The 26,879-nt window shown below is 36.6% G+C and overlaps 1 protein-coding gene across 12 annotated transcripts in view; it reads left to right on the top strand.

Moving 5' to 3' along the window:
* The window catches only part of ATG10 (autophagy related 10), a 223,732-nt gene that overhangs the window by 137,860 nt on the left and 58,993 nt on the right, over nucleotides 1-26,879 (top strand). For 7 of the 12 annotated variants that reach the window (XM_049108304.1, XM_049108305.1, XM_049108308.1 and 4 more), the window contains 2 exons: nucleotides 12,049-12,146; nucleotides 22,374-22,536. In XM_049108304.1, the coding sequence (XP_048964261.1) occupies nucleotides 12,049-12,146; nucleotides 22,374-22,536 (261 nt within the window). The remainder of the gene's footprint in view (nucleotides 1-12,048; nucleotides 12,147-22,373; nucleotides 22,537-26,879) is intronic. The other 5 variants (XR_007409748.1, XR_007409750.1, XR_007409749.1 and 2 more) reach the window with 1 other exon arrangement.

Genomic DNA, 26,879 nt, shown 5'->3' with positions numbered 1-26,879 from the left:
TTGTAGACTTCCTAAGATCTTTTCTTTATGATGGTTTTCTATTTCTTAAATAATAATAATAATAAACAAATACTCCACTAGCTTTCTTGGATCCTATCTATATACTTGTAAGACACCTTTTATTTATGCTTAATAAAAGAAAACTAAAATGAGCTACTTATTTTATGTGGCAGCCTTCCTTGTTCCTCCTTCCCCGTTCTGTGTTGTATGGAATGAGCATTAGGATTTTTCAAATTCCAGAATTCATTTGGTATTTATTCAGGTACATTAAAATATCTAATTTAATTTGTCAAAGCATACTGAATGTTTTCTTGTGGAGAAATATGAAAAATGGTTCTTTCTTTTATCATATCCTAAGAATTTCTTTTCTCTTTTCTACTAACTTAACCTAATGGGTGTTCAAAAAAATGTTTCGCCCTTTACTCTAGTCATAATTTTTCATTTATTCCCCTTTTTCTGTGATATCTGATTACTCTGGCTCTCCATCTGTTTGTTAACCAGATCTCTGTCAGTGTGGATTCCTAACATCTTCCTCTTACTCCAGGTCCAGATTTTTCTTTGTCTTATTCTAACAGAGTTCCGACCTAGAAAGAGGATGATTATAAAATTTCTTGCTCAGGGGTCTTTTTTGTTGCTTCAGAAATAGTTCACTTAGCCCTGTTTTTGACAGATATTTAGAATTTCTTTTGCATTTGGTTGTTAGTAAAAATTAGTTGCTCTGCTCTGCATTTTCTTCTGCTACCTTTTTTTTTTAAGTAAAGCAATTAGTAATAGTAGTTCCCATTTAAATTGACATGATCTTTTCTTTTATCAGCTGGTTTAGATTCTAGAAGAAATATTTATTGTGTTTCTTAAAATACAAATCCATTGGATTGTGATTACTTCTTATTCCTCTATATTGGCCAGTGTCCACCAGGCATACTGTTGCCTAGGATTCAGCTAACATGGCACATGCTTTTGTCACTCCCATGTCATATCATATCACAGCACATCATTTCACATCATATCATATGTAATATCACAGTATTACAGAATTGTTTGTCCCCTATAAAATGGTAAGTGAGAAAATAGAGCTGTAAGGTAAAAAAGAGGGAGGAAGGAAATTAATAGTGAGTACCTACAGCCTACAAAGTAATAAGCCTTACTCATGGCAGTGTGTGTGTGTGTGTGTGTGTGTGTGTGAGAGAGAGAGAGAGAGAGAGAGAGAGAGAGAGAGAGAGAAAGAGAGACAGAGACAGAGAATAATAAGTATGTGACATTTGTTATTTGTCTTATTCATTTTGACACCCACAGTATCAACTGTGATACAGTTTCAGCAAGTATTTATTGAATTAATCAATGATGAGGGATTTCTAACCATTTCTACATACAACCCAAAGATGGAAACATTGTGATAGTGCCTGATTTTTAAATTGCAGAACTGCTCTGATAGATTATAAGGAAGATGTACAAGAGTGGTGTTGTTGTCTCCGGGAAACTCAGGACCCAAAACATGTATGTGCCTTTACTCTTTAGTTTGATCCTTCTCATACATTGCAGAAGTGGTTGACTAAGGAAAATGGAAAATCTTGAGTACTCAAAGACTGGGCATCTAAACTAGCTGAGTAGCTGCTCCACTTCTGTAAACATGTATTTTTGTTGGATCCTTGAAGGCACACAGCCAAATTGTGATAGCATTCTGCTGCTGAGTACCTCTCATTCCTACTACTTGGACGTTTAGGACCTGGGTTCCCTAGGGGGTAACATGGATATAAGAAGAGAAATAAATCCTTTCCTGTATTATTTTTTCCCCTAATTACTTTTGTCATTTGAAATTTGGAAGAAGTAGTGGAACACAATACCATTTGTTACCCAGCAGTGGGTAAGACATAACTACATTCCTGTGAAATAGTAATAAATAGCCTATATTTGGATAGTGCTTAGTAGTTTATGAGTCCATTCTCACAAAATACTGCCATCTTCAGTGCTCACTGTATCCATCCACCCAACTATTTTTGAAGCATGCTATTTTAAAGAAGAGTATTTGTATCATGCAAAAGGCTTTGTCTATTGCCCATGATTCCAGCACCTTTTTATGTCCTATTTTTCCTTTTTGAGAGCTTGGTTTTGGTAAAGGCTGGTGGCAAGTGTTAGGAATGTAGTTAAAACCTTAATTATAAACATAATGTCATAGGGCTTCACCAGAGTCCTAAGCTTACATGGTTTCCCCTTTCATTGCAACTAGAGATTTCTATATTTATTTCAGCTTGAATTCTGATTTATTCCTGCTCTTTCTTCTTTTCCTTTGTTCTCAATCTCTATTGAAAAATAGACCAAGTGGTTCTTCTCATTTTCAAAATATTTAATTCTTTGGCTGACATATGGGTTCTTCTTGGGAACTGTTTTGACATATTTCTTTAATTAGTCAGAAGAGCTGCTTTTGAATAGGGAAGGAAACATTTCTTCCATTCAGCAACTGAATGTCTGTTCTTTCTGGAGATCCATTCTATTATTGGCCCAGGAAGTAATAGTATAGAACTAAAAACGTAACCCAGATATTTCATGTGGAAGATTTGTCCACTTGTTATATGCCCAAAGGATGCTCATGGAGGAACAGAGAGAAAAAAATCGCCAAAAAATAATGATCTCTCAAAGGCAAACCATGATAAAGGCTAGCAAAAAAGTAAGAATAATGGAAAGTTTGGACTTAAGCAGTGTATAAAACATCAAGGAAGGGGAAGAAGAGGCTTGTTCAACATGATCTGGAACAAGAAGTCTTTAGAGTACATAGAAAAGAATGACAGGAAAACAGAAAGATGGAGTTGGAGAAGTTGGAGAATAAAAGTAAAATGTCCAAGGCTCTGTCCAACAACTTGCAAGAGAAGGTTACAGGTTGGCTTTTCTGAAAAGGCTGGGAAAAGCAATGGGGATGAGGAGAGTGAGTGCCAAGCTGTAGGGCTGAAGAGAGCATGGCATATTTGGCAAACAGTGCGAGGCCAGTTTGGAGTAAAGGTTTCCCGAAGATTAACTGGAAGAAATGTTTGGAAAAATACGTTGAGGTCAAATTATGAAAGAGATAATAGATTGGAAGGGTTGCCAGCACAGTGAGAGTTAAGGCAGCTTGTTGAACAGGAAAGAAAATATGGATTAGAGAGGTACTTAAAGATTGGAGCAAAATGATTCTAGTTAATTATTACAATGAGCAGAACATTGAAAATGATTTGACAGATAATTTAGAGTCTTATTTTTACTGTAGAGAATCTTTAAGAAAGTTCAAATGTGCCACATTTACTTATATAAAGTTATAAAGCTATGATAATGGAATGGAACACGAATTTTGGTAGATTTAAAAGAGATTCTAGGAAATAAAATGAGATTTAAGAGCAAACAGTGAAAGTTATTCAGAAAAATAATGAAAAGTTATTTGATTAATACAAAGATATTCAGATTGAAAACTCCAAACATTTGAGAAAATTTAATAAGAATTATTTGTTGAACCATGTAAATACTTGATATAGTATGGAAAGTTAGGATGCTTGTTTAAAACATATGATGGGGGGATCCCTGGGTGGCTCAGCGGTTTAGCGCCTGCCTTTGCCCGGGGCGTGCCATCCTGGAGTCTCGGGATCGAGTTCCGCGTCGGGCTCCCTGCATGGAGTCTGCTTTCCCTCTGCCTGTGTCTCTGCCTCTCTCTCTATGTCTATCATGAATAAATAAATTAAAAAAAATAAAACATATGATGGGAATAGAATCCCATTGAAAAATCATGCCCAGTTTTAAAAATGTTTTAAAGAAAAAAATGCTAGAGAAGTGTGAAACAAAACTACAGGGAGAACTAATTAGCCAAAATATTTACTCTAACCTGTGTTAGTACAAAATACCATATATACAAAAAGCAACAGATTTTAAGTGGATCCAAGGGCCAGAAGAGGACATGAAAAGGTAAATTTATTTTCTTACCTTCAATAGACTATATTTTAGCTTTCTTAGATAGAGTAAGGAAGAAACATTTCTTTGCTTAAGGAAGAAACATTTCTTTGCTTACTCTTGGCAAAATGGTTCGTATTTTGGAAAGAAGAAACATTTCTTTGCTTACTCTTGGCAGAATGGTTCCTATTTGAAACATCCATGGGGTGCCTGGGTGACTCCGTTGGTTAAGCATCTGCCTTTGGCTCAGATCATGATCCCAGGGTCCTGAGACTGAGCCCTGTCCTGACTCCCTGCTCAGTGGGGATTCTGCTTCTCCCTCTGACTCTCCCCTCCTTGTGCTCTCTCTCAAATAAATAAAATGTTTTTTAAAAAAGAGAAACATCCATTAAAATATACATGAGTGCCTACTGTGTGCACAGCACAGAAATTCATTAGCCTGTTTTCTAAATCTGGTGAAAAAGAACACTGCTCACCTTGAAACTAGGTTATTGCTTTTCTCCTTCTTTAAAGTCGTCAAAGCACAGCTCTTTAAGTTTATGTATTATGTGCTATGCTTAGAAGGTAGAGGATCCTCTGGGGAGAGGATCAAATTAGATTGATACACAAGGTACTGCTATAGGCATAGTAGGTCCAAGTTCTGGAGGTACTGAGTTTTTTTTTTTTTAAGATTTTATTTATTTATTCATGAGAGAGAGAGAGAGAGAGAGGCAGAGACACAGGCAGAGGGAGAAGCAGACTCCCTGCAGGGAGCCCAATGTGGGACTCGATCCCAGGTCTCCAGATCACACCCTGGGCTAAAGGTGGTGCTGAGCCACCCAGGCTGCCCTTTGAGGTACTGCGGTTTGAAGAGAGCCAGGAGTCCAAAAATACTGAGTACTGGGATGCCAGACCAAGAGGTTGGAATCAAAGCCACAGAACACTTTGTATAGAGTGTCTTCTGTTTTACAACCAGAAGACTTAACATTGTAAATATTCATCTGGTGATTTGGTCCTTGGAATGCTGATGAATAGGAGCATCTCAAAGCTGATGTCTCAGGGTGCCTGGGTGGCTCAGTTGTTAGGTGTCTGACTCTTGTTTTTGGCTCAGGTCATAATTTCAGGGTTGTGAGATCCAGCCACAGGTCAGTCTCCAAATAGCTGTGGGGGGCGGTGGGGAGGAAGGAGGGGAGTCTGCTTGAAGATTCTCTCCCTCTGCCCCAATGCCCGCTCACTCTCTGTTCCTTTCTTTCTCTCCAATAAATAAATCTTTAAAAAAAAGTTGATGTCTCAGGTATCTTGTGGATCCAATGTTGCTTCACTTGGGACATTTTCTGATTAAGAGATTCCTCATTAGGTTTATATGTACTTCTACTAGGTAAGTGTTTAACTTAAGTGACAGGTTATAGCATCACTTGCATTATTATCAGTTATCTAACATAGTATGTGGACAGTTTATAATTACTCAGAATTACACTTCTTTGTCCTCTTTGCCGTATTTCTCATAAAAATAGATTGCAACATACATAGACTTTCTCATGTAATTAAAAGATGTCTTATATTTGTTTTTACTCCAATTACTAGACAAATATATAACACTTAAAAGATTTGCACTGGGTAATTTAAAAAATACATAACGATTAAGCAAGACTTTCAAACCACTTATTTGGGCTGTATTCGTTAGATATACCTGGTTGCAAATAATTGGACCTATGATAAGTAGAAAAGTGCTTAATGGAAAGGTAGAACTTAGAGTCAACTGATTGCGTTAGAATGACAAGATGAGGAATGTCTACCTCATTTTGGTGTTAGTGGTGAAAAATGAAGCTCCGCCTTCTACTTATTTTTGAATTTCTCTCCCAAATTAGAAGTATGTTTGGATGCTGAAAAATCATATATCCACTATGTCTCCATCTACTTGATACTATAGATTTATATAAATACAGGTTTTTAAAAAATATATAAATTGTGATTTTTTTATCATGATTATTCAGTCATTATTCTTAGTAATAATTGTGCTATTTGCTCTAGAAATAATATTGAATGTTCATCTATCCAATCATTCGAAAATATTTTTTGCAGAAGACATGAAGATATCTGTGGCATGTGGAGATGAACAAAGGAAATCAGAGCTGGATGTTGCCCTCAAGGAGCATATAGTCTAATGAAGGAAACAAAACAAGTCTGAAATTCACTGTAACAAGTAGAATATATTAAGAGCCATAATAGAGGTAAAAATTGCCACCAGGCAGAGTAGATTGGTGGTTGCCAAGAGCTGGATAATAGGAAAAAGGAGGAAAAAATGATCTGTCCAAGGGTACAGATTTCATTTATAAGATGAGTAAGTTCTGGGGATCTAAAAATGTGTACCATGGTATCTAGGGTTAACAACATGTAATATCATACACTTGAAAGTTACTAAGAGAGTAGATTTTAAATGTTCTATCTACACAAACACACACACACTATGTGAGGTGATGGATGTGATGACTAACATACGGTGGTAAACGTTTTCTAATATACATGTATCAAATCATGTTGTACACCTTAAATTTACACAATGTTGTATGTCCATTATATTTCAGTAAATCTGGGGGAAAAATCGCTACTAGGGCTCAGAGGACAGAAATTATCTTGAGCTGCAGTGATTAGGAGACACTGGGGCTGCACGTTGGATTTGTCCATGCAGTGATGAGTGAAAGGGCAAGCCAGCCTAGTAAGATACCCAGGACAGGGGCCCCTGGGTGGCTCAATTGGTTAAATATCTGCTTCAGCTCAGGTCATGATCCCAGAGTCCTGGGATTGAGTCCTGGTTGGACTCCCTGCTCAGTGGGGAGTCTGTTTCTCTCTCTCCCTCTCGCGCTCCCCTAACCTGTGCTCTCTCTCTGCCAAATAAATAAATAAATAAAATTTAAAAACCCCTAAAACCCAGGAAAGGCAAAATCCTAGATACTCTGAGGTTAGGCAGTGTGGGTGGAGACTATGAGTGATGAGAACAACAGCACAACTAATACATGTGCATTGCTTTAAATGGTTTGCAGAGAGCTCCTGGGTACAGAGACATTGAGTATAGTGGTGAAGGTGCAGGGTCTGGAACCAGAAAGCCTTGGTTCTGATTCCTAGCTGTGCGACTAACTGCATGTCCTGGGGAGCAATTATTAAACTTTTTGTTTTCTTTCATCTGGAAAATAATTGAGATAGTAATAATAATACTAATAATACCTACCTCATAGAGTTTTGAGGTTTGTGAGCTAATATATGAAATGGCGCTTGGCGTCTAGTATCTTTCAACAATGCTAGCCGTGTTATGTATTTTGATCCTCACAATAACAGTGTAAGGTAGGAGTTGTGATTATCCTTGTGCATGTACATAAGAACTGAGTGCTTAAAAAAAAAACAAAAAACTTAGTGCTTGAAGGGGTTAAATGATTTATTCAAAGGTACATAAAAAATTATGGGGTTGAGATTCAAACTCTCATTTTTTTTATTGCATGATAAAGTAACCAAAATCTAAGAAACATACAAGTTAACCAATATCATATGTCAGTAGAGAGAAGTTGCCATAATCTGTATTTTTGGAATTTTCATTCAGATTTCCTGAGATTAATTAAGATTAATAAAGATATAAAGTACTAAAAAATGAATGTAAGGATAAATAAAAATGACAGAATTAGGCAGCATAGTAACTGATATGAATGTACCTGAACAATTAACACTCATTTCATATCACAATGTAATTTTCTCACTGAAGCAAAAATGAATTTTCCCCTTTGGTGGAGCATCATCTCTGCCTTACTGTGGAGTATGACATGAATTTTTATATCCTTCAAAGCTCTCTTGAAGACAATATATTAAATAATGACATATTTCAGTGTGAATAATCCACTTTTCCTTTTTATTTCTAGTGGCCATATTCAGAACATTATTCTTAAACTTACTGTAGATAATGTTTACTCTCTGCAATCTTCATTTTAGGGCTTAGGAAATTTTAGTGAAACCATGCACAATAGGATAAAGGTGACTTCAGCATGCTTTCACTACAGTTAGGTGGTACCAGTGAAATCTCTCATGCTGTTATTTGATTCATGAAAACTAATAGCCCTGAGAAATTTAATTTAGAGAGCTGCACGTTTTGAGTAATGTATAGATTACTTGACACGTAGGTTATTATTCAATTGAGAGATTTTATATGAAAATTGCTAAATTAAATGCTACTGGCAGTTGCTAAAGATTGTACTTTTTAATTATTCTATTTTTCATCCAATGTATCTTCTTCTTTTGTCATTGACATTCTAGATCGCTGACAGAATATTCCTTTAGCTCTAATATGTATTATCGTTCCAGGAGATAGAGGCACACAGTAGGCACTCAATAAACACTTGCTAAATAAACGGCCTTAATTTACCATGCTTACTTTGTGGATTGCTGCTGAAATTATTTCAGCTTCTGCTTCAATTTTTCAAGTATGCAGGGGATCTTACTGAACTTCTCAGCCTCAGTGAGATTAATGAGATTTCTAAGCATGTTAAAATTGGTGCTATCGAATATCATGGGTCTATAACTAGAGAGTTGTTGATTGAGTATGCTTATGTCTCCTCTGGCTGAGGCCAGACAGAAAAAAAATAGACCCTCTTAACAGGGCTTAAAGTTTCTGATCGCAGATACCTTCAACTGAACATGAAGGCACGTAATAATGTGTTTCATGAGCTTAACCAAGTATTTGTTTATGCCCACAATTTAATTTTAGGTTGAGGTTTTGGGTCTTTGGTTTTCATAAATACATAGATAGAGTCAAAATCACAAAAGTTCTTCGAGTTTCTGCAATATTTAAGCTTCAGTTTTATGACGTGATTTTTGAAATATATTTGATGATCTCAGTTTAATGGCTTCAGTGGAATTTCAGAAGGTTCCCTTTGGTTTTAAAATAATTAGAATCGCAACCATATTTTGAATATATTTTATGCATCAATAGCGTATGGCATGGTTTTGGAGATATTGCAAAATATTTTGTTTTAGCAGAAAAGATCACAAAACTAACTTCTGTATGTCTTTGATCATGAAGGCACGAGCTGTGACTAGGCAAGTTGATGATGAAGGCTTAGAGAAAAGAACCCATATCACAGTTCATGAAGTCATTATTGTCATATCTGTATGTGAGAGTGAATATTACCTAGATCATCTGCATTGTAGATCATCAGCAGAAGCTGGAGAGATCCCCTCTTATCATAGTAGCCTGCACACACGCTCATTTGATCATCATTAATACGTGCATTTTTAAACAGTCTCTAAATGCGTTAGAGAATGCAATCACGTCTATTCACTGTTCTCTTTCTAGCAAGTGGGTAGCACTCTTAGAAACATGCACGTAGGAGCATCACGCCTCTTTTTATGTTTTGAATTTATTATTTTTAACTCTGTATCTCTTATTCTAAGTTGACCAGATTACGTTTTTAGGTCTTGTGCTGTAAGATGTTAACTTTTTTTCCCAGTAAATTTAGTGTTATCTGAAAACTTACGTCACATATGCTCAATTCTGGCATCAAATCTAATGAAAATATTCTATTACATTTGTTCTGGGTCTTTCCACATTGTTGCTAGCTGCTGATTATTGCATTTTGTATGAATGGTTCCAGCAGAGTATGTGGGGGGTTTGGCGGTGGTAATATCCGAGCCACTCACTCCATCCTTAGATTGTAGGCTGAAACATTTTAAGGAGTAAAATTAAAATCATCACTGATGGCCAGATATTAAACCAAGCATTCTTCTCTAGATCTGCAAAGCCTTTATCTATCTTAGAGGAAATAAAGTTAAGGAGGGCATCCTTTCATTTATAATTTATTCAGTAAATATTTATAAAGCATTTGCAATGTGTGAATGGAAGTTGGAACTACATGGTGGGGCTGCAGTGGTGAATGCATAGGCGCAGTCTCCACCCTCAGAGGCTGTAGGGAATGGCGGGAAGGGCACTGAGACTTGAATTCCAGCTCAGCGCATCCAGGAGCTGGCTGCATAATTTTGGCTGATGTATATTTCCCAAGACCTTGGTTTCCTTATTTATAAAATGACTAATTACACCAGCTCTCACATTTTATTATCCTACAACTTGATTTCTTATAACTTTGACATCTGAAAATTATTGTAAAAGCTTCTTTTTATAATTTGATTATTTGGTTTACTATTTGACATTGAGGTACTTAAGATCCTATTCCCCTCTTCCAACATCAGTACACACACACACACACACACACGTGTGTGTGTGTGTGCATGTGCTTATTTTGAGGATGTGTAGTGCTTACCTTAAGGGCAAAGTTTTGCCCTGTTCTGTAAATGTGTTCAGAAAACAATATAAAACAGATACTGAAGGCAGCTTGTTTTTAACTTGTAGCTAAACATGACATTCAAATGTTAATTGGATGAATAAATCTTGTTCATTTTACAGACATGGAAATGTCAATGGAATAAAACTATTTATCACAAGATAATGGTCTCCTGCCGCCAGATAAATGCCAAGATGAAGATACTTATTGAAAATGTATCAAAATATTCTATTGCTATTTATTGAAAATAAAGGTTGAGGGAAAGTTCAACTTTTCAGGTCAAACATGAGAAATGCCCTGCGTATGGTATTAGTATATTATATCGTCAAACACAATGTGCATCGTGTAGAAACATGAGAAAATTCTAAGAAATAGTGGTCTATAAATGAATCCTTTAGCTTTCTAGTATGAGAAGTACTGCAGTGGTGCAGTGGAGGCTGGGAGGAGATACCTGCTATGTATTAAACTCTGACTGTGTGTCTGGCACAGTCCTGGGTGTGTTCACTTATGCAAGCCTGTTCACATGAACAAGATTTGAGAAGGATAATTATCCTCATTTACAGGTAAAGTTGAAAGCCAGGTAACTTGCTGTCGCATAGGGCATAAGTGCCGACACCAGAGTTTAAACTTAGCCTGGGCTCCAAGTCCAGTGCTTTTCTCCTACACTGTACATCTCTACTTAAACTCCAGGAGTCTGAGTACAATACCTTTTGCTTTGGTGTGTATTTGTGTGTGTGGGGGTATTGGGATGGATTATTTCCCTTAGTTTTATTGCATCCAATGACCAAATACATCTTTAGGTCTAATGATTTGACATACTGATGAGTTTTCTTTAAATGCTCTTGTCCACTTGCCTGAGAAAAAGAACACACCCATAAGTTCTGAGGATTTGATAGCTCTGAATGGGCCAAATAGCGTTAAATTTTAGTAGTAAGGCCACATTCTGTCCAGCACTGTGCAGTTTCAAAGTCTCTAGGTAATTTCTTCTTTCTACTTTATTTTACAAATTTAAATACCTGTTTTTCTACTTGTGCCATAGTGGCTTGTTATGAATATAAGTGAATTGGTGAAGCTGTTTAAAGAAAAACAGAATTATTGTTCACTAGATATTTTCCTAATCTCTTCATGCCAATTCCTGCTCATGTCCCTCCACCCTTAACAATTCCCTTTCTCCACCTGCCACAAACACTGGATGTTACTGTCTCCCTCCTCTGGACTGTGTGAGAACTGCAGTTTTCCTCTTGGCAACAACCACTTTCTACCTAGTATTTTAGTATTAATATACTGTTGATATACTTGTCATAGCTTCCCTAATAGATGGTAGGCTTCTTACTAGGAGAAATTGTGTGCTTTCCTTTTCTCTATTCCCCATGGTACTGAACAGAGTGATTCGAACATTACAGATAGTCAATGAGAGAGTGAAAGAAGCATGTGTATGTACCGTCTTTGATTTCAGAACTAGAGGAAGTATTAAGATTTCAGAGGTATTCATAGTGCACCCTTGTGAATATGGGAGTCTGTGTACCTGGTCCTTTGCCTGTGCTTGTACCTATCAGTTTTCTCTAAAATACATTTGGACCTTATTTATTTTGCGTAATTCCTATAGGCAATGAATGAGCAGATAATTGAACTGCTAGATGGTTACAAAGGAGAGAAGCTTGAATGTTTAAATTTCCCTCAGGAAGAAAATAGTAATTCATATAGCACTCTTTTGATATATAAGTAATATGTATACTAGCAAAGATTTCTTTTTTTAAAATCATAACATTCTTCTAGTAGTTTCAGATAAAGCACCATTGTGTCAAATGGATTACTGACCAATGGTCTTTGCCATGTGCTTTTGCAGATGGAAGACCTTTAGCTCTGAAGGACATATGGGAAGGAACTCATGAATGCTATAAGACCCGGCTGCTGCAGGAGCCATGGGACACCATTACCCAACAGGTTAGAGAGTATTTTTATTTTATTATATGTGATTTTTTTCCCTCTGCTGCTCATCTTCTAGTTCTCTCTCCTCTACTCTTTTTTCCCCTATTTCATTCCTCTACATCCTTACAGATTTCAGCTCAAAGACAGTTTCCTTTGAAACACCTTCTCAAAGTTCGTTTCTTTTCCTTATTATAGCTCTCAAAGCAATTGTGTGTGCTTATCACAATTTAAATTATATATTTGGATAGTTTTCTTTTAATTAATGTCTTTCTTTGTCATTGTACTATGCATTCCCATGTAGGCAGAACTTTTTTTTCCTCTCTCTCTCTCTCTCTGTTTTTTAAAGATTTATTTATTTATTTTAGAGAGGGAGAGTGCTCAGCATGAGTGGGGTGAGAAGTGGGGGAGGGAGAGGGAGAGAGTGAATCTCAAGCAGATTCTGTGCTGAGCTCGATCTCACCATCCTGAAATCATGGCCTGAGCTGAAACCAACAAGAGTTGATGCTTAACTAACTGTGCCACTCAGGCACCCCTTTTTTTCTCTTTATCATGCACCCAGCACTGGCACAGCACTTATCATATAGTGAGTGCTCAATAAAAATGTATTAAGTAAAAGAGAATAGAAACTAAGTTGGCATATTCACTAAGAAGTACATGATTTAGCTTGTGTTACCTACAGTGCTTCAGAGTTTTACTCATAGGTACATTTGCAAAAAAAAATTAACTTCTGATTAATAATAGGTTTTCAATAGCAATCTGAAAAAAGTAGAGAAAATACATCTTCAAAAGTAGATATAAAAAGTAGATTTGCAAAAGTAGGGAAAAATAGATCTGTCAATCATATAAGTCATTATTACTGCCTTGCTAAAATCAGCAGTTAATTATTTTAGAAATGTAAAAATACTCATCACCTTGCAACCAATCATGGTCTCCTTAAAAATAATTTTTACTTATATCAAAAAACTTATTTTTTCCCAGCCTCTGTTAAGCTTAATCAAAGCTTCCTTTAAAAATGATTTTATCAGCCATTTAGAATTTTTATGCCCTCTTATGTGTTTGATCATAATAATGACAATTTACCTCCCAATCAACGTTAAGAATCCTTAGCATCTTGTAAGTAGTTCTTTGACAGTGACTTCAAATGACCATTTTCTAGGTTTTAATTGAGGACAAAACTAGGTTTAAATACATGCATATTTCACACAGCCCCTAGAGTTAGTCCTTTCCTTTCCCTTCCCACCATTGCCCTCTTAGATAAAGTCTTATAGCCTCACCTGGAACAATTAGTAAGGCCTCACACCTCTGGTCTTCTGCTCCTTCCTTCATGCCCCTACCCTTCGTCACATCCTCCTAACCATGATACACATATCTTGCCTGTGCACAGACCTGCAGTAGCCATCCAAAGGCCTGTGACATGTGGTCTAAGTGCCTCACCTGGGCTCCAGTGGCTGCCACTCCCTGGCTCCAACCTGCCCTTTCAAACTTATCTTCTACTCCACTGCACACAGGCTCAGCTCCTGCCAGCCATGGCTGTTCATTTCCCAGAAGCCGTTCTGTGCAGTTTGTTCTTTTTTTTTTTTTTTTTTTTTTTTTTTTTTTTTTTTTTTTGTGCAGTTTGTTCTTGGAATTCTTTCCAGACTTAATGTCTTCCTGTGGCCTTTGTTCTGTCTTTATATTTCCTCTTTGTTCTCTCATGATTCTTTCTTAAGACCACTTCAGGTCACAAAAATGGCCCCCTCTAAAATCCCAGTTCTGTAGACTATAGGCATGGGGTTGCTATGAAGAAAAATAATGAGATATATAAGAAAATCCATCATGAAGATTTTTGGCAAGAACATTTTATTTTATCAAAGCGTTTTAGATTAACCTTTAAGTATCAAGGTGAGGGACGCCTGGGTGGCTCAGTGGTTGAGCGTCTGCCTTTGGCCCAGGGCATGATCCCGGGATCCAGGATCGAGTCCCACATTGGGCTCCTTGCAGGGAGCCTGCTTCTTCCTCGGCCTGTGTCTCTGCCTCTCTCCGTGTCTCTCAAGAATAAATAAATAAAATCTTTTAAAAATAAAGTGTCAAGGTGAATGCTAACAGTTTCAGCTTCCAGTGTCCTGCCAGTGACCACAGGCTATCTAAAAATGTATACTATAGTGTCAGAATCCACAGGACCCAGAAAATGTTTGGTTGTAAGAGTCAAGGAAGATGGCAAAGGTTAGAGGCAAAAGATAGATGGCAGAGACATCCAAAAACACATATGTATGTAACTTTAGTGCCTTTTTTCTCTGCTCCTTTTCACTTACATTTTGCATTATGTTCTTGAGCCCATTTCTCATCCTTTCCCTTTTACTATCACTAGCAGTCCTGTTATTAATTTCAGTGCAAGCCTATAGCACAATTTCTGGTGATCTATGTCATTTTGGGTTTTAATTCTGTGTGTCTGTGTTTTGACTTGTGACATTTGAACAAGACTGAACTCAACTGTATGTTCTTAGTTTCCTAATATGATGTTGCCAATAGATATCTTGCTATTGATAGAACTAAGTTGTTAAACCAACCAAATGAAACAATCTGTGCATTGATTGCTTTTAAAGGGATTGACTAATATCTTTTAATTTGTAGACACTTACATGTCGTGTAGACAGCCTGTTAGTGGACCATCTTTTCCTACCTGTCATAGTATAGTAGTAGTGATCAAATCCAACCACAATACGCATTATTATTTCTAACACTCAAGTGTGTGGCTCACTTAATGGGAGAAATAGTTGATATAACCAAACTACAACTGTAGCATTTAAATATTCCTTTGGGATTTGTCTTACGGGGATTAATCTGTGGACAGCTTTCCCACTTTTGACAACAAACTTTGTTTAAGCTTTAGAATTGCTCATCACAGTGCATATGCAGGCATTAAAAACTTAGTCAGGGAAACTCACTTGTCACCATCGCATTACTTGGCTTTTGAAAGTCATCATGAACCATCTCCTTTTGTGGTCTTGGCTTTTAATCCCAGATTAGCTAATGGCTTGGTATTTACGTGCTCTTCTTTGCTTGAGATCTTGGAGAGAGTAGGTCTTCATTTTTGTAAAGACACTTGTGCTGAAAAAGTAGAGTGTCCTCAGTGGGGTGAATGGGAGGTTGCACTAGGGGAGAATGAGCTGATACAATTTTGGTGGCACCAAACAGTAGATAGCATTTTGCAAAATTACACTAAAGAACCATTAGCTTGCAGACTGAACATGTTAATAATATCCTGTCCTTCAGAGTGGCTTAAAAACAAAAGCAGCCTTCGCACAATATAAAATGCATTTCACTTCATTTCCAGGCTTGATTGTACTCATATAGTTTGTTGCTCTTCATCTTTAGTAATCACACTTCTGTTCTCTGAGCATTTGTCTTGATGATAAGGACCTGTTCATGTCAGACATGAACCCTCTCTTTTGATGACAAGCCACTAATGAATCTCATACATTTGATTATGGTGATTACTTACCTGCTTCTTTCCAACATTACGAATTACCTATTATTTCAACCCTGTAGCCTAATAAAGAACTTCTGAAAGAAAGTTAACAGATGCCTAGGTTGGATCTGCCCAAATTGGTACAATGAATGTTTCAATAATAATTACTTGCAGGTGTGGGCTGTATGTTTTAGGTAAAGAGCCCCTGCAATCCTGGCTCAGACTAAAAGTCATAAGATAAGAAAGCATACCTTGAATTTTGCTTGAAGATGTTTGTATTTATGTATGTGGGTGTGTAAACAGTCAGGTAAGTAATTTTTTTTTTACTGTTTTCTTGTTTTTAAGCTTTATATTATGGAAAATTATAAATATATACAAGAGTAAGGAAAATAGTATAATAATACATTTGCAAACTAATGGCCAGTCTTATTTTTTTAGTATCTCACCCAATCTGGAATTTTATTTTACTTTATTTTATTTTATTTTATTTTATTTTATTTTATTTTATTTTATTTTATTTTATTGATTTTATTTATTTATTCATGAGAGACACAGAGAGAGAGAGAGGCAGAGACACAGGCAGAGGGAGAAGCAGGCTCCATGTAGGGAGCCCGACATAGGACTCGATCCTGGGTCTCTGGGATCACACCCTGGGCCAAAGGCGGTGGTGCTAAACCACTGAGCCACCCGGGCTGCCCCTAATCTGGAATTTTAAAAAGCAAATCCTAGACATCCTATCTCATTCATTCAAATTTAAGTATATATCTTTAAAAGATAAGGGCTTTGTACCAATTTTTATAGCAGCTTTATCCATGATTGCCCAAATGGAAACAATTCTGATGCCCTTCAGACCATGGAGATTAAACAAAATGGTACTCCTTACTAGGTAATCCTATTCAGTAATAGAAAGGAATCCAACTACTGATATGCTGAACAATGTGGATGAGTGTTCAGAGAATTATTCTGAGTACAAAAAGGCAGTCCCAAAAGGTTGTGTAGTTTATGATTCCACTTATTTTGAAATGACAAAAATATAGATTAGAGAAGGGATTTGTTGTTATTGGGTGTTAGAGAAGGAGTTATAAGTGGGACAGAAGAGATTGTGGCTATGCAAGGCAACATGAAGGAACCAATGGAAATGTAGCAAGGGGAATGTCCTATATCTGACTCTATCAATGTTAGTATCTTGTTGTGGTATTGTACTATTGTTTTGCAAGGTGTTTCCACTGGGGAGCTGGTGAAGGATATGAATAATCTTTCTGTGTGATTTCTTACAACTGCATTTGGAATCTATAGTTATCTCAAAATAAAAAGTTTAATTAAAAAGAGGTAAGGACTTGGGACTCCTGGGTGGCTCAGCGGTTGAGCGTCTACCTTTGGCTCAAGGCGTGATCCCGGAGTCCTGGGATCGAGTACCGCATCAGTCTCCCTGCATGGAGCCTGCTTCTCCCTCTTTCTGTGCTCTGCCTCTCTCTCTGTGTCTCCCATGAGTGAATAAATAAAATCTTAAAAAAAAAAAGGTAAGGACTCTTAATAAACATAACCACATTTCTGTTATCGCAAAAAATTGTTAGTAATTTCTTAATATCATTAAATAAGCAATTGGTGCTTAAATTTGCACAATTTTAAAAAATTTTTTACGGTTTCTATGAATCAAGATTCAAATAAGGTTTATACATTAAAATGGTTAGCATCTCTTCAGATGTTTGAAACAAAGATTCTCATTCCTCTCTCTTTTTCCTTATAAATTTTTGTTGAAGAAACAAGGTTGTTTGTACTATAGTATTTGTAGTCTGTTTTGTTTGTTTATTTCCTATTAATATCTGGTGGTGGTTGGTGTGTTCCTCCCTGAGTTTTCCATAAACTGCTAGTTAGATCTGGAGGCTTGATCAGATTCAGGTTTGTTTTGGGGGGCAATACTTCATAGGTGATTTTGGATACTCTTGTCAAAAGGCACATAATGTTTGGTTATTGTTCTTTTTTGTGGTGGTAGCAGCCATTCATGATTACTGCCTAGATCCATTAACTCATTAGGGTTTGCAAATGGTGATGCTCTCATTCCCTCATTCATTATTTATTAACTGAACTGCTTTCTAACAGCAGTTTCCCTCACCGCTTATTACTTGAGGTATGCTTGTATAGAAAGTGCAGGATAAATGTTTCTAGCTTTTAAGATAATGAGCTGGTTCTCTAGCGTCCAAAGGTGACCAAGAAAGTTTTCTTATGTATTTTTGTGGACTCATGAATATAAATGTTTTATGCATTTCAGTTCATTATAGTAATTATCTTTATTGTTGCTTGATTGTTGCAATGACATGGATGAAACAATGCTAAGTGAAATAAGTCAGTCAGAGAAAGAAGAATGCCATATGATTTCACTCATATGTGGAATTTAAGAAACAAAACAGATGAACATAGGGAAGGGAAGGAAAAATAAATTAACAGAGAGGGAGACAAACCATAAGAGACTCTTAACTGTAGGAAACAAACTGAGGGTTGCAGGAGGGGAAGTGGGTCGGGGGATGGGATAACTGGGTGATGGGCATTAAGGAGGGTACATGAGGGGGATCCCTGGGTGGCGCAGTGGTTTGGCGCCTGCCTTTGGCCCAGGGCGTGATCCTGGAGACCCGGGATCGAATCCCACGTCGGGCTCCCGGTGCCTGGAGCCTGCTTCTCCCTCTGCCTGTGTCTCTGCCTCTCTCTCTCTCTCTGTGTGACTATCATAAATAAATAAAAATTAAAAAAAAAAAAAGGAGGGTACATGAGGGATGCCTGTGTGGCTTAGTGGTTGAGTGTCTGCCTTCGGCTCAAGGTGTGATCACGGTGAGGGGATACAGTCCCGCATCAGGCTGCCTGTGAGGAGCTTGCTTCTCCTATCTGCCTCCCTCTCTGTGTGTCTCTCATGAATAAATAAATAAATAAATAAATAAATAAATAAATAAATAAAATCTTTAAAAAGAAAAAGAAGGGCACATGATATAATGAGCACTGGGTGTTGTATGCAACTAATGAATCACTGAATTCTACCCCTGAAACTGAAAATACAGCATGTTACCTAAATTGAATTTAAATAAAAAAAATTTTTTTAAGTCTCCTTAAGTTGGCTCCTGAGTTATTTTGATATAACCCAAGTAGCTCTGAAAGCTTCTTGCTTTTTGGTTTGACAAGTTGTTGCGCATTAATATTGTGCAAATCATGCCCTGACTTACCCCTCCATTTTCCAAGGAGGCTTGCTTTCCGTTAAAGATTATGGCAATATTTACATAGGGTTGGTGGGAAGACTGAAAAAGAGGGCTGCATACAAAGCTCAACCGGTGTCTTATCTCCCTTCAGATATTTTCTAACACCTGAACTGTGCACTTTAAATTTGGAAACCAAGACTTTGGAGGTACTTTATTTTGTGATTCCACAAGGCTGTCTGAGTACAAGTAAATGAATGGGATTGGGTGGATAAAGTTGAAAAAAATTTGTTATATTTCCTCATGTGACACAAATACTAAGAGAGAACTGAATTAAATATTTGCGGGGAGTAAAGAGGAAACTGTGCAATATATATTTTACATATCCCAAATACCATTAATTTCATTTTGAAGACTTCATCATGTCTAAAACATGCAAAAATATGGTAATTAATTTCAGTGAGTTTTCATTTTTTTTCCCATCATAAATCTCTCAGGGTAAAAAAAAATGACACAAAACAAAACTCAAACACAACAAAAAATAAAACTCCTCAGGTACCTTTTGGTGAGTAGATTGCTTTTGACTCTCGGTGATGCAGGAAGTCACTGGTTAAGGAGTCTTAAATAATGAAGCTTGATATGTTGCCTAGTGATTTATAATGATGGCTGATAAACTGATGATTTAATTGTGCTTCCTCTTGTAATAATCTTAAGTGCTCAAGTGAAGTTCCAGTGATTGGCTTTCTTCTGAACTCAGTCTCCCTGGAGTCTTTAGGCATCTCTTTTACACAACATCCGATAACTGACTTTTAACTGCTCCTATTTTAAATAATACAAATCAATTAAAACACACAGCTGTTTAACAAAACTTCTCCGTGTTGGTATAGGTCTCGGTGGGTATTTCCTGATGGCTCATAATGACATCAATTTAGTGCACCTGGTAGGATCTGTGTGAACTGGAAGTGGCTTAATTCTTAAATGACAAGAAAATTAAGAAGCCTTTATGGATTGCTGCTGCTGCTTGAGAATCCCTGCCAGTGCCACTGTAGACTCTTCCATGGTGGAGTTTTATTTAAATGGAACTACAGATGTCATGTGATTGTTTTCTCTGTAATTTGCTGCTAATTTGTTGATTCTGGGTTTCCAGATATTCGTTCTGGACATTAATAAGTCACTTCCGTGGATAGGTTTATAGTGCCATAATCTATCTTGCAGACTTTTTATAGAAACTTTCTAATGTTTTACCAATACTCGATGATTCTAGCACATTCTACTGTCTTAGGAGAGTGAAATATGCATTCATCACTTGTATCTCATTTTCTTTGGTGTTTTAGGGTAATGATGACAGTGCTATTTTTCTCTATCTTTATTAGTAATTATTTCTAGAGTATCAGTCTGCACATGGATTGCGACTTTTAATATTTACTGAATGCTGATGCTGTGAGTACTTCACTTTCCATATTTTTTAAAAAACATCAATTCAGAAATACCCACTGTCACTCACACTTCATTGTGCTTCTCTTGTTTTGGGGGTGAAAAACACATTTTTCTAAGTTTTGCTTGTTCCTCAGACTTTCTTTACATTAAGAAGTATATGAAACTTTGTTCTCATGATCTTTGACTAAATAATTAATTCCTTTCAAAAATTTCTTTGAGTTTATACCCTGGAATGTTTTTGGAAAGCCTTAACTTTATCCTAGGTGCTCATTAGGCATTGGTATGATATTACTTTCTTACCCAGCTTTTCTTTTTTATAGTTTTCTGGCCACTAACCACCAAGTAAGTGTTCAAATTAATCTAAGTAATAGTGGGGGGTAATTTACTATGTAAGATCCTTGTCTTAAATTAATTTCTAAGATGTTTTGTTTTATTCCATTTTAATGAGAGTTCAAGGTAACTAAACAAGATATATATTTTTTGTAAATAACCAGCTTATCCTGATATATTTGAGTTTCACTTCTCTAAAATGAAATTTATTTCACAATGTAATAAAAACAAGAAACTGGTTAATGTACTTTGTTATATGTATATCTGGTTGAGCAGAGTATGGCTTAACTTTTTAGCATCAAAGTTGCACCTTTGACTTAGCAAATGCCTTGAATTTATATGAGGGCTTTCAGAATTTCCCAGCATTTCATTGATCCTGAAATTTCTATTTCTAAAAAAGGAGCAGCTTATAAATATAAGAATAAAATACCATTTAAAATATTTATAATTAATTTTAATATTATTCATCTTAGTACATTTCATTTTGATAATTACCTACCATCAATTTTAATTTTTAATAAATATCTTAGTTCCAAAACTTTACATTTGAGGAATATTTATACTCTCGTTTCTGGTTTTTGAGAAAGATTGTTGGTGGGTAGGTGGAAAAGCAGCAGCTATAGGCAAGGAGAGAAGCCTGGGAGAGCAGAAAGGCTGGCACAGGACCCAGAGAAGGAAGAAGATAGACACTGCAGAAACACTTACCCAGACAGGTCTTGAGTCCTCTGTAAGAGTATAAGCTTCCTAAAAGAGGTGCTATTTGCTTTTTTTTTGGCACAATTTAATTTGTATGATACATACATATCTATGATATACAATTTAATTTGTATGATACATACATACCTATGATATACATACATACTATGTCATACAAATTACACATGACATACATATTATACCATGCAATTATTGCACATTTTTTCATTCCACCTACTAGCCCCTTCAGCTCCTTTTTTTCATCTGTTGTTTTCCTGATTCTTTTCCATGTGAACTGTCACATTCCCCATATTTTATTTACAGTTTATATTGTATGGTTTATAACTTGGCCATTAAATAGGTATAATACCAACGTATATAAAGTATGTGTGCAAGTCATTCCAATTATTGTATTACATGCTGATATTTTTTTCAGTATATTAATTTGTTTTTACTTCTCTCTGTCCAATCTGAATTTCAAAAATATCTCAAGTGGTGTAGACATACAGTCTAATGTAAGAGTAATGCATATACTATAACCACCAAAGCAAGTGAATAAGAACTAAATGGTGGAGAGGAAAAGACAGTTGTAGCAGAAAAAGTTAAGCTACAGGTCATTTCTGAGTTTTCTTGAACAACAAGTAACAGGGAAAGCCAATTAAATCCATTGTTTTTATTCTGTTGTGGAAGGAAGGAGACAAGTTTATCAACAGAGACAAACTTTTCTTGTGTTAAATTTTAGGAAGACAATTTTACAAGTATGAGAAGCTGGTCTCTTTTATAAATACCACTTAAACCAACGTTAGGAGATGGGGAGGGAGTGATGTCCAATTGTAGTTGTGTGAGAGTTACAGTAATATAAATTGTGTGTTTCGGTTTATATAGCAAAGGCCCTTTTTAGCAACTTACTGTTTAGAATCAGCCTGGAGATGGATGTTGAATGCTTGAAAATTTTTTTAAATTTGAATGCCTTTAAACCGGATATACGCTCTGTAGTTAATCATGGTCAATTGCTTTCCTTATTGCCTCATGCCTTGTCTATACTTATTTACTTTATGTATCTTCTAAAGATACAAAGAATGAGCTTAGAAATTCTGTGTGATTCTGAATTTGTGACTTTTTTTTAAGATTTTATTTATTTATTCATTACAGTCACAGAAAAAGAGAGAGGCAGAGACACAGGCAGAGGGAGAACAGGCTCTATGCAGGGAGCCCGATGCGGGACTTGATCCTGGGACTCTGGTATTATGCCCTGAACTGAAGATAGACGCTCAACCACTGAGCCACCCAGGCGTCCCTGAATTTGTGACTCTTGGTATGTGCTTTAAACTATCCTCAGATAAAAGTGCTATCATCTGGGCTTGCATTTTTAAGAATTGCTATTTTTTTTTCTAATTAACAAAAGTAATACCTACTGATGATTTTTAACAAAATATAGAGTAGCAAGAAGCAAAGAAAAAGTACTCATAATCTCAAATATTCAGTGGTGCCATTGTTAACCTTTCAGTGCATAGCTTTCTATACATATGTATATTTATTTAACTATATATACATATGTAATATATATCTATATATGTATGTTTTATATATAAATATACACAAATACAAATGAGATTATACTATGCACTGGATTTCTGAAATTTACATCACAGGTATCTTTTCATGTCAAAATGTAAATACATCTAAATTTTCCTTTTAGAGACAGAACATGAGAGACTCCTAACTCTGGGAAACGAACTAGGGATGGTGGAAGGGGAGGTGGGCAGGGGGTGGGGGTGACTGGGTGATGGGCACTGAGGGGGGCACTTGATGGGATGAGCACTGGGTGTTATTCTATATGTTGGCAAATTGAAGACCAAAAAAAGATAAATTTATAAATAAAAATAAATTTAAAAAAATAAATTTTCCTTTTAATAACTGCATAGATTTCCATTCTAAGGCCATGCTGTAATTGTTTTAACCAATTTTATACTTTGAACATTGAGTTCTTTTCTAATTGTATTACAAACAAGTCCTAAGTGAACATCCTTATAAGTATAATTTATGTAGTTGTCAGATTATTTTTTTGAAATAAATTCTTAGAAGTGAAACTGGTGAGTCAGTAAGTATTCAGTTTTAAAGGTTTTGTTAAATATTTCCATGTCAATATCAGAAAAGTTGTGCTAAATTGTACTACCAGTAGTATATTAGAGAGCCCATTTCCCTAAGTGCTCACTGACACTGGTCATAATTGTTCTTCTCAATGTGCTACAGTCTGATGTCAACTAGGCTTCTGATTGGAACCATGTAGTTGAATACTGAAGTTACTGATGAAAAGCTGAAATGTAGGTTTTTCTTGCAGTTCATTGGCACATACACTTTAGACACTAGGGAAGTTGACATATGGTCATAATTAAAGGGTCTGATTTCCATTGTTGCCAACACTGAGCATTGTTTCTGCTGTCCAGAGTACCTGCCAGCAGGGCTGAGGCTGTTTTTTTTTTTTTTTTTCTTTGTAAGCCTTATTAGATTTACACAAATGATTGAGCAGAATCATGGAAGCCTGTAAGTCCTGCTCCTTTAAGTACAGAAGATAGGATATCAGATAGCAAGATTTTTGCCAGCAAGAATTATGTCATACACCTCCCCCAGATAAGACTTGTATGGAATATTTGACTGAGTAAGACTGTATCTGAAGTGGCCTGCCAGATGATGTAACTATTAATACGCCCCCCCTGAAAACAATTAACTAATGCTAACTCTTGTTAGCATTTTGAATACTTTCAAAGTACTATCCATGTGGGTCCCAAAGAACGTCTTCCCAAACTGGCAGATTTGTTTTTGGTACTGTGTTAAACTGTTCCTCCTGGCAGTAATTAGCTGCTGGATTAATGTATTCTTTAAATAGAATAAGGTCATCACCGTATAAACAGGCACTTGTCTTTCTGTGTACTGTCACAGGACATCAAATACTCACTTCTGTAAGCTTATGAAAGTGGAAATAAATTTATGTGTGGGGCATGAATGCAAGTCTTTTAACATTAGAATTTATCTTGTCTAAGGATTATTCTGGTAACAATAGCTAACATTTAGGGGGCATTTCTCAAGTGCCGAGCATTCTGCTGAATACACATACATACCATTTACCTTAATCTTCTGAACATCCCTGTTAGGTTGGGTCTCTTCCCCAAATTTTAAGGCACAAAGGCATCAGACAACCTGCTAAAGGTCATGCGTCTACTAAGTGGTAGAACCAGAATTTGAGCTATTAAGCTTTTGAGCTCCTATCTTAATCACTATGTCTTAGCTCCTCCCACAGTGCTAATCTTGTTCTCAAGTTGTTGTCATATTACAGATATATTAAAGTAGATCTGTCCCCTTTCTGGGTCATGCACCTCTTTGAGAATTTGATGAAAACTCTGGAAACTTTTCCTAGGTATACAGTATTTTGCAACCCTAATCAGGAGACCCCTCAACAGGACATCCAAATCCTTGGAACTTGTAGTGACTATGGTGCATTAGAACTCGACATTCACCCTGCCCTCCTTGTCTTGCGCTCTTCCTGTACTGCAGACCCTGGAAAGCTAAAACACAATCTCCATCTCCCTTTTGGAGAGGGGTCTGAATCTGATTAAGGTTCTTCACATCAGATGCATTTGTGCAGGATTTGGAAGGCAGAAGGGCTGGAGGCTGCACTTGGTTGGAAACACTGCAGGTCATGGAGGTTCTCTCTGTGGCTCCGTTGTTCAGTCAGTAGCTTTGGGTGAGTCAAAAGGCCGAGGATGGGGCAGTCATTTTGCTGGTGTGAATTGCAGCAGGTGTGGTGTGGCCCTGGTGGGGCCACAGTAGAGGGAGGTTTCTGATCACGAGAGTGGGGCTATGATTCTAGAATGGCAGATTCTTGATCTGAAAAGAAGCAGTTGGTCCCATGGTGTCCAGTTCTCCAGTATGAACTCGGAAGTTGTTCTTGGAAAGTCACTTAGAATCTGTTTATTCAGCCCTCCCAATAAAGGCTTCAGCTAGTCAGCGTAGATTCTGGTTTTTGCAACTGAACCTTGACTGCTAGAGTAATATATAGCTGGACCCACAGATAGTTTTTTTTCAACAGGTTGGGAGTTTGGCTCTGAAGTCAGAAACACTTAGGTTCTTATTCAAGTTCTGCTTATTAACATTGCAACTAAGGACAGATTCAAGGATACATTACTTGACATTCCCCCTCCCTTATTCTTAGAATGGAAAATTATTTCTATATGGAAACTATTATAAGGACTACCTCATTAGGTTGTTGTAAGAATTATGTGAGTGAATGCATGTGATTCCTAGCACTGATGCTAAGTATGTGAGTAATTATTATTATTAATCCATTAATACTGTGAAAAGGAAAAGTTGTGGGCATAATTTCTATTTCGTATAAAATATAGCACTGCAGTGGTCAATAGAATAATTGTGGAGCCTCATGTTTCCTACAGCAGTATATAACAGGCACAAAGTGATAGCTTATTGAGGAAGAAGCTGGTCTAGAGTACATAGGGGTTGTATTTACTTATAAACTAAATAAATAACTAAATAAAGAGTTTTGTAGTTCTCATTCAAAATAACATTCAAAGAGTTATGGTAGTGAATCTCCTTTCTCAGGAGAGACCCTCAGCTTTTTAGTGTGCTGTGTTTTATATAATGGGCTTGGCAAATCATGGGAGCGGTGTCCCAAGGCTGTGAGAACAGAAGTAGCCCATCTTGGCCTGTGGGAATCTATCTCCACAGTGCTTCTTCCCGAAATGCCATGAGCAGTTTCATTCTACAATCTATAGTTGTTACTGGGCCTGTGGCTAAACCTACAGCTTCCTATTGAGACATAGATATATCTTTGCATACCCTACAATATATCTCGAGTTGAATACTACAGATAATGTAGCCAATTTTTAAAACCACTTGCTGGTAAAAGGAGTTAAATTGAATTGAATACATGTCTAAGTAGCTTCCTTTAATCAATATGACTCTTTCTGTCAGGCTTTCTCCCTACCTGCACCCTCACCCCCCAGCCTTATTCAAATAGTCCTTAATAACCAAGAACGCAGGGACCTGTTGCTCAAACCCTCACATGGCAGTAGGCAGGTTTGAAAAACTTAGATTTGTTAATATACAGCCATATTAACAGCCAGATATGTTAATATGCAGCGGGGAGCTCCATGATCTACAATCAGATTAATTCCAAACAGCCCATAAAGGAGAAAAACCTGTAAGAGTCCTATAAAATGGTCACTTTAGATCCTCCAAAGTACATCTCATCCATAGAAAAAAACCAATAAAATGCAATTATTTTCCATGTTTTATTTAATTTCTTCACAGGCATGTTTGACATCAATGTCACCAGCAAGAAAGGCTAAATGACTGTTAGTGCTGGTCTCTTGAATATGTTAAGCTAGATAACTAACCTTGCCTTGTTTCTTGACAAAGGGAATTTTAGTATTGAGACATGTCAGGTCAATCTTTTGAGAGAGTTGAGTCAGGAATGTATAAGTCTATACTGTTTCTAGCAGGTTGCTCAGAAAAAAAGCCTTTTGGTCTTAACTGAGATCAGTGTGGCCAAGCCTACCTTTGCATCTGCCAAAGTTATTTTGCAGAGTGAGTGAATAAAAATGGTTCTTAGATTCCATAGCCTTGGATATCACAGAGTTCATT

The sequence above is a fragment of the Canis lupus genome, chromosome 3, assembly GCF_003254725.2.
Source record: "Canis lupus dingo isolate Sandy chromosome 3, ASM325472v2, whole genome shotgun sequence".
Classification (NCBI taxonomy): Eukaryota; Metazoa; Chordata; class Mammalia; order Carnivora; family Canidae; genus Canis; species Canis lupus.
The sequence above is the reverse complement of the archived record's forward strand: the minus strand, read 5'-3'. Positions and strand labels throughout refer to the sequence as shown.